We start from the raw sequence: 8,611 nt of genomic DNA on the forward strand, positions 1-8,611 counted from the left end.
CTCTCTCTCCCTCGCTCCCCCCCCACCTCCCTCCCCCACCCTACCTATTGATTACCAGAGCTCCCTGATGGGAATGTGACCAGCTCTATGTGTTGTTGCAGGTTGCTTTAGGAATGATTTTTTTTTGTCATCAGTCACCGTTATTGGTCTGAATTTTAAGATCTTTGTCCTGTTGCTCTGCACATTCGATGGAAAAGTATCAAAACCAGATTTTTGACAGTTTTTTACTTCATTCATGGGACGAGGACATGGCTGGAAGCTTTTCAAATGAAACTGAGGCTTGCTCCCCTTGTCGGAAGACCCTGAAATCACAGAACCCCTACAGGACAGGAGCAGGCCATTCGTTCCATTGAGTTCACAGTGTCCGAACAGCACCCTACACAGACCCACCCCCCATCCTCCCCACCCTACCCTACCCTATCCCTGTAACCCTGCATTCCCCATGGCCAATCCACTAACCTGCACATCTTTGGTCTGTAGGAGGAAACCCACACAGACACGGGGATAATGTGTAAACTCCACACAGTTACAACAGGGGAATGGCCAAATCCCTTATATAGTTAAACCAGAACATAAGCCCCAATCTGTTATGACGGGAATAGGGGTTCCCTTCGAATAATTACCCCTGAAACACCTAGAGAAGCTTGGCTTTCCCCTCATAATCTATTAAAAGAATGGTTAAAAGAAAGAAAATCCCCAATCTCCACTTTATAAGTAACAAGAAACAATTTATTTATTTAACCCAACAGTGAACAAATTAACAACATTTCTAACAAACCAACAATGCCCCCTAACTGCTCCCTAACTGGTCTAAATTCTACTGGAATGCTGCTTAAATAAAGACATGTCCCACTAATATAAACCCAATTAATAAGAAGCAATAAATTATATCTTAATCTTTTTTGAGCAGATTTGTAGCTCAGGTTGTTAATGCAGTTGTAGACTTGCTCGCTGAGCTGGTAAGTTTGTTCACAGACGTTTGGTCACCCTGCTAGGTAACATCATCAGTGCGCCTATGGTGTGAAGCGTTGGTGTTCGGTCCTGCTTGTTATTCATATGTCTCAGTTTGTTAGGGTGGTTGGTATTTACTTCTGGAAAACCGGAAGGTAACGAGCCATCAGGATTCACGAACACCAACTTGCTTCCAAGAGACGTGACCAACTATCACTCATTTCAATACACACGGACACAGAGGGACACCCGTTCGACTGGGGCAACGTGGCCATCCCAGGACAAGCCAACCAAAGACATGCACGAGAATTCTCGGAGGCCTGGGACTCCGACTGGAAATCCATTAACAAACAAGTAGAGCTGGACCCCATACACCAACCACAAAGAAACAAATCTGGAAGTGATGCTGCCCACCCCAGCAAACCGAGACACAAGTGGGACAGAACACCAATGCTTCACCGGGGGTCCATTGACAATGTTACCTGACAGGGTGACAAAATGTTTGCGAACAAACTTACCAGCTCGGCAAGCAAGTCAACAAGCATTATAACTTAATTTCTCCAAGTTCGCACTGCCTGTCTTCTGGAATATTCTGTCATCTCCAGTCTCTTCACAAAACACCTTTCTTCCCCTGAATCTCTCTGTAATATCTCCTGTGAGGACTTTGAGATAACATACTGTGGTACCTTTGATTAATTAGATGGGCTTTCTCTGAGAGCTTATCTCTGTTACCTTGCATTCCCCACAGCTAACCTACCCAGCCTGCACATCCCTGGACACTATGGGCAATTTCCCACGGCCAATCCACCCTAACCTGCACATTTTTGGACTGTGGGAGGAAACTGGAGCACCCGGAGAATCATGTAAACTCCACACAGACAGCTGCCTGAGGGTGGAATTGAACCTGGGTCCCTGACACAGCAGTGCTAACCACTGAGCAACCGTGCTGCCCATATAATTTTTCATGTTTAACGTTTAAACCTGTTTGTTAACTGATATGACACAAAGACCAGACCAGTGAAGGATAACAAATTTGTGCTCAGAAACAACATTAGATGGGGTTTTTATTTACAACAGCCAACAATCATTGTCATTTACTGAGATGACCTTTTATGTCCAGATTTGTTTATTGAATTTAACTTCAATTAATTTGAACCCATGTGCCCAATGCATTAGACTGGGTCCCAGGATTATTAACCCAATGATATCACTGCTGTTCCCCCTGCTCACACTCACTGAGTGTTAATTGTGGAGCTGTCCTACCCTCTGGTGGGTAATCACAGAAGTGCGAGACCTGCTGGTACCACTGCACAACAGGGACCCAGAGGCAGTGCTTAATCTGCAGTCAGATATTTGCATTTGTGGTTAATTCGGAGGAAGTCGTGTGATATTAGCTCAATTTCCTTGTTGCCAAATCGTTAATGAAGCAGTCAATGCAAGGCCTTATCCCAATTTGACCTTACTGCCAAAGAATTGACTCCAGGAAAAGTTTTCACTCGACCCTCACTTAAGTAACATCCCAAACACAATGGACATTTGAGAGGAAACAGGACTGTGCCACTGTTACTGATGAAAAAAGTCAAATAAGTGATAGAATTTAAGGTAAAGAACCAAGCAATATTTGCATTAAAAATATAGAGACTGGAGGGCACACTAGCCTGGGGCAGTGGATTCTAAGCCCGACTACAATGTTACCATCTCCAGATAGACTGAAAGCAGGATGAGGCCATTCAGCCTGCACACCTCTGCTGTCATTCAGAGATAGTAAGAACTGCGGATGCTGGAGTCAGAGATAACACAGTGTGGAGCTGGAGGAACACAGCAGGCCGGGCAGCATCAGAGGAGCAGGAAAGCTTTCATTTTGGATTGGGACCTTTCTTCAGAAAAATCTGCTATCATTCAACTGGAGTATGGCTACTCCAATAGTCTACTCCAATAGCACAAGGGGGAGGCACTGGCCTGGTGGTGCTATCGCTAGACTGTTCACCCAAGGAATGCTTCATTTGACACTTGAGTTCAAATCCCACCACAGCAGGTAGTAGAATTTGAATTCAATAAGAATCTGGTTTATAAAATCAGGAGGGGCACAGATACAGTAAAGAGGCATGGTCTTTTCCCCAGGGTGGACGAGTCCAAAACTAGAGGGCATAGGTTTAAGGTGAGAAGGGAAAATTTAAAAGGGACCTGAGGGACAACTTTTTTCACACAGAGGATGGTGCGTGTATGGAACGAGCTGCCAGAGGATGCAGTGGAAGCTGGTACAATGACAACATTTAAAAGGCATCTGGATGGGTACATGAATAGGAAGGATTTAGAGAGATATGGGCCAAATGCTGGCAAATGGGACTAGATTAATTTAGGATATCTGGTCAGCATGGACAAGTTGGGCCTAAGGATCTGTTTTCACGCTGTATGACTCTCTGACGCTTGTTAATGGGTCAATGGGCTTAGGGGAGGTGATGACCTAGTGGTATTATCACTGGACTGTTAATCCAGAGACCCAGATAATGTTCTGGGGACCCGGGTTCGATTCCTGCCATGGCAGATGGTGGAATTTGAATTCAATATAAAATATCTGGAATTAAGAATCTAATGATGACCATGAATCTGCTGTCGATTGTTGGAAAAACCCATCTGGTTCACTAATGCCCTTTAGGGAAGGAAACTGCCATCCTTACCTGGTCTGGCCTAGATGTGACTCCAGACCCACAGCAATGTGGTTCACTCTGAACTGCCCTCTGGGCAATTAGGGATGGGCAATAAATGCTGCCTGGCCAGCAACACCCTCATCCCGTGAGTGAATAATGAAAAAAAAACCATGGGTTGAGGATGGAGTTGAGGGAGATGGGGAGGTGATGGGGTGTTGGGAGATAGGTTTGGGTGAGGTCCTAGTGGGGTTTGATTGCAAAGACCTTAAAATATAGAGGCAGACTTAGTCCATTCGGCGCATCCAGTCTGCTCCACCATTCAATCATGGCTGATGCGTTTCTCAACCCCATTCTCCTGTCCCCTCCCTTTAACCCTCAATCCCCATATTAATCAAGAACCTGCCTATCTCTGATTTAAGCACACTCAGTGACCTGGCCTCCACAGCCTTCTGCAGCAATGAGTTCCATAAATTCACCTCCCTCTGGCTGAAGAAATTCCTCCTCATCTCAGTTCTAAAGGGTTGTCCCTTCACCGTGAATCTGTGCTCTCGGATCCTAGTCTCTCCTGCTAGTGAAAACATCTCCACATCTGTTCTATCCAGGCCTCTTGGTATTCTGTAAGTTTCGATCAGATTCCTCCTCATTCTTTTAAACTCCATGGAATATAGGCCCAGAGAGACTTCAATCGCTCCTCATAAAACATCCCTCGGATCATCCCTGGGATCATCCTTGTACACTATCTCTCAACCCCCTCCAACACCAGCACATCCTTCCTTAGATACAAGGCCCAAAGACTGCGCACAATATCCCAAAGGGTAAGGATTTTAAACAGGAGTTAAATTCTCAAACCATCCCTGTATTCCTAATCCAATGCGGACCATTGAAAAGTGTCGAGGAATATTTGGCACAACAAGGTGTAGAGCTGGATGAACACAGCAGGCCAAGCAGCATCAGAGGAGCAGGAAAGCTGACGTTTAGGGTCTAGACCCTTCTTCAGAAAAAGAATATTTGGTGTTGTAATTTAGAGTCAACTATTATTTCTGAGCTTGCGGGGATAAGTTAAGAATCAGACAACGTGCTATTTACAACAATAGCTGACAGAGTTGAATTCCTGTGTCCTCCTGTCTCATCCCTCTAGGTAATGAAGATGATATATTCACGTACTGTCAGAATGAAAGTGCCGAGCACTCTGATGACAGTAAGGACCACACAATTGTTGTAATGGGTCACTTGAATCAGAAGATCTCGGTGCGGGTAAAGCCCACCACAGCTGACAAGTCAACACAGACCGAGCTGGACGAACCGGGCATCAGGGCGGTAGCGGATGCTAGGCCCGACGTAGGGGAGGACCCCAAACTCCGGCTGGTTCACCCGGGCAGGCAGCAGAAGGTTGGCAACGAGGACAGGGAGGTGCCAGAGCGTGAACACTGGGTACAGAGTCTACAGGAGGTACAGCAGGTGAGGTTGCAAAGGTGGACGGGAGTCACGAAGCAGTGGGCTGGGAGTAGTGGCAGGGGTGGGGGGGGTAGCGTCTCTGCCGGCTGTGTTCCCAAACTAAACTAGTCCCACCTGCCTGCTCCTGGCCCACATCCCTCCAAACCTTTCCTACTCATGGCCTTACCCTGATGTCTTTTAAATGTTGCATTTTACCAGCATCCACCAGTTCCTCAGGAAATCCACTCCATACCTGAACCACACTCCGTGTGAAAAAGTTGCTCCTTGGGTCCCTTTTATATCTTTCCCCTCTCACTTTAAAAACTTTACACCCTCTAGTATTGAACTCCCCCACTCTGGGGAAAAGATTTTGGCTATTCACCTTATCCATGCCCCTCATGATTCAGTTCGAAATCTATGGATTGATCCAATGTTGATATGCTCGGATCTGAGAAACCATCAGTGGCCCCCTCCTCCAGAGCACTAGGCCCCAAGTCGCTGGGTCACTAGCCCCGATCTCTGGGTCACTAGCCCCGATCTCTGGGTCACTGGGCCCAGTCTATGGGTCACCAGCCCCGATCTCTGGGTCACTAGGCCCAGGTTCTGAGTCACTGGGCCCAGTCTCTGGGTCACTAGCCCGGATCTCTGGGTTACTAGCCCTGATGTCTGAGTCACCGGGCCCAGTCTCTGAGTCACTAGGCCCAGACTCTGTGTCACCGGGCCCAGTCTCTGGGTCACTAGCCCCAGTCTCTGGGTCACTAGCCCCAATCTCTGAGTCACTAGGCCCAGTCTCTGAGTCACTGGGCCCAGTCTCTGAGTCATTAGTGGGTCTCTGGGTTACCAGGCCTGGGTCTCTCGGTCACTGGCCCAGTAGCATTAGCATCCATACAGTTTTGAAGTTGCCTGCCTGCCTCAGACCAGTCGGGCCTTGGTGCTTGACCTCATGCTCTCTGACTATGAATTGACATCATATTGCCTGCCTCAATGACTCTCAATGTTTTCTGACTTTGTTGCAGCAAAGAAACCAGCTGGCTCTGGAGAACAGTGAGCTTCACAAAGTGAAGGCCTACCTGGAGGCTGAGAACAGCAGGCTACAGGATCAGGTGTGTGCCATACAGGAACAATTGGACACTCTCAGACAGCCCACAGTCACCCTCATCCTGGAGCAAATGGATAATCTCCAGGTGGAGCGTGACTCCAAAATATGAACCTGCACCATCGCCCCGTTCTGTCTGGGAGAAGGGGAAGGCAGGGGGAGCAGCACTGTTCAAACTATTAACACACCGACACACAATCACAAGAAACCACGTTTGGGTTTTACTTCATATTTGCTGTGTAGCTTATTGCTGAAGACTGGCGTTACCTCAGAGAACAGGCTGAAGCGACTCTCCGCTCCTTCCCCACCACCCCGCCCTCATCACCTCCCCGTTACCCCCCCCCCCCCGCCATCACTCATCAGGCGGGCAGTCAGACAATGAGAAACAGTCAGGCTCTCCTTCACACTAGGCCTCAGAGACAGCCTCAAGCACTTTCAGCTCAGAGGGAACATGGCCAGTGGCCCTCCTCCCCATTCTCCTCACTAACTACAACAACAACCTGCCCGAATTTTACTTCAGAAGGTGCCCGCCCAACCCCACCCCCTGTGTCAACGCAAACTTGAGGCTCGGTGTCTCTCTTCACTGTCCACGGGTGGAAGTGGAATTTCGTGGATGTCCCTCCGATGGGTGACATCGATCCGTTGGACGCCTGGACTCAATGTTTTGTCCTCTCCAGCTGCACCCACCCACAGGCTCCGGCCTCTGATCGGACTGGGCCTTGAGCCAAGGCTGAACCAAACTCCGGCGCCCGGCACGATCGTTTCCCGGTTCTAACCGTCCGATGGCACCGGTGACCTGGTCCGGCAAGTCGGCGTTTTCCGGATGGATTCCCAATCTCCCGCCCATCCCCCACCTTCAGTCACGTACGAGTGACCAGCCGGGATCGTATTGGATGCAGGATTGAGTTCGAGGAGGTCAACTCGTGATCCCGTATTTCGTTGAATCCACCTGGAGGAAGCGGGGGTGCACTGGGAGGAGTGGCACGTCCTGGCAGAATGGCCGCTCGTGGTGAATGCTGGAAGGAAGGGAGTTTCGCTGGCGATTCTGGACCATCCGATTTACCCAAGCTTTTCCAGCTGCGCCCTATTGGGGCTGACACCGCCCACCTGAGTCATCCTTTGAAGCTGAAGCCCTTGTGTTGCCGGGGGATAACGGGCCCGCGGTTATACCGGGCGTGCGTGAGCTGTTCCCCCCGTGGTCATTTCCATCTTGGGTTCACCGGTGAACCAGCCCAACATGAGAAACCACCCACAGCTCCTCTCTTCCTGTCAACACCTGAAATATATCCCGAGCCTCTCGTCTACAGCGTTTCCTCAAGCTTGGAATAAAAATGTTGGTGATGCTTCATGAAGGAAGTGGAGGAGCCTATTTGTCGTAATGTGGGACTTTCGGAATCTCCTTAAAAAGCAGAGAAGCACTTTGATAAAGTGCCTTTACTCTCGTGCACTTACAGGTCGTTTTGTCACCGTAGCTAGATTTAGCTGAGAGTTCAGGCCATTCCCTTGGGTACTCTGCTACCTCAGTGCAGTGTGGAGGGGGTACTTCACTGCCAGAGGCACTGTTTACTGCACTGCGTGGTGGGCTGCCCATCCAAGGGGGACATAAAACAGCTCCCTGTCACCGCACAGTGTGTGTTACCCAATGTTCATACCTCAACCACTGGAAACCGAGCCGACTGGCCCAGTCAACGAAAAGGTGTGAAGAGACCCCCACCCACCCATCCACATCCGCATCCCGCAGAGATAAACACAGGTTGCCATCCCGGTTATGGTCTTTCCCAGAGTCGCTGAACGTTAAATGTAACTGTGAGCAGTAACCTGCCTGGAAAGATGGAGCCTCGCGTGGGAACAGCAAGGAGTGTACATTTAATTAGCGCCTTGTGATCTCTACCCCGGGGGGAGAGTTAGGACTCAACTGTAGCCATACTGTTTGTACCAAGACTTTTAGATAAAAAGGCAGCTTTGCCAATATTTTGAACCTTTCTTTTGTCCCCTTTTATCTTTTTGGATACCCGGGGTATTGTCTCATGTACCCAGGATCAGGCTTATGGTTGTGATATTGCACTGTTTCCAGGTGGAGAAGGCTCAACAGATTAAATATGATTCTCTGTCACCCTTGTTAACCCGGAAGGCGCCTCCTTGAGGGATTTTGAGCATGAAAATCAGGTCTGGCCCTCCCAGTGCAGAATGATTGCTGGGGGAAACGTTGCGCTGTTGGAGGAGCCATTTTTCCAACAAGGGGTGAAAGCATCTGTAGGGGAGTGTGAAAATCCCAAGGCACCGTTCAGAAGGAAAGCAGAGCAGTGTAGTGTGAATCAACAATACTGAATGAGAGAGAGCCTGTCCATTGTCACCTTGTGAGGAGGGGCTCACTGTGCACACAACGGCCACTGCGTTGTGAGAGTGACATGTGACAGATTTCATTGGCAGGTCATGTGCGTTCGGCTGTGTTTGTGACACACACACACTCTCTCACACACAC

At 48.9% G+C, this 8,611-nt stretch overlaps 1 protein-coding gene across 1 annotated transcript in view; it reads left to right on the forward strand.

The window, feature by feature from the left end:
• LOC109938266 (RAS guanyl-releasing protein 1-like) overlaps positions 1–8,112 on the forward strand; it is a 22,514-nt gene extending 14,402 nt beyond the window's left edge. The window contains exons 3-4 of the mRNA XM_048618286.1: positions 4,738–5,057; positions 6,050–8,112. Coding sequence (XP_048474243.1) covers positions 4,738–5,057; positions 6,050–6,241 — 512 coding nt within the window. The 3' untranslated portion in view covers positions 6,242–8,112. The remainder of the gene's footprint in view (positions 1–4,737; positions 5,058–6,049) is intronic.
• The last annotated feature ends 499 nt before the right edge of the window (positions 8,113–8,611 follow it).

This window comes from Rhincodon typus, chromosome 39, assembly GCF_021869965.1.
Source record: "Rhincodon typus isolate 14 chromosome 39, sRhiTyp1.1, whole genome shotgun sequence".
NCBI classification, from domain to species: domain Eukaryota; kingdom Metazoa; phylum Chordata; class Chondrichthyes; order Orectolobiformes; family Rhincodontidae; genus Rhincodon; species Rhincodon typus.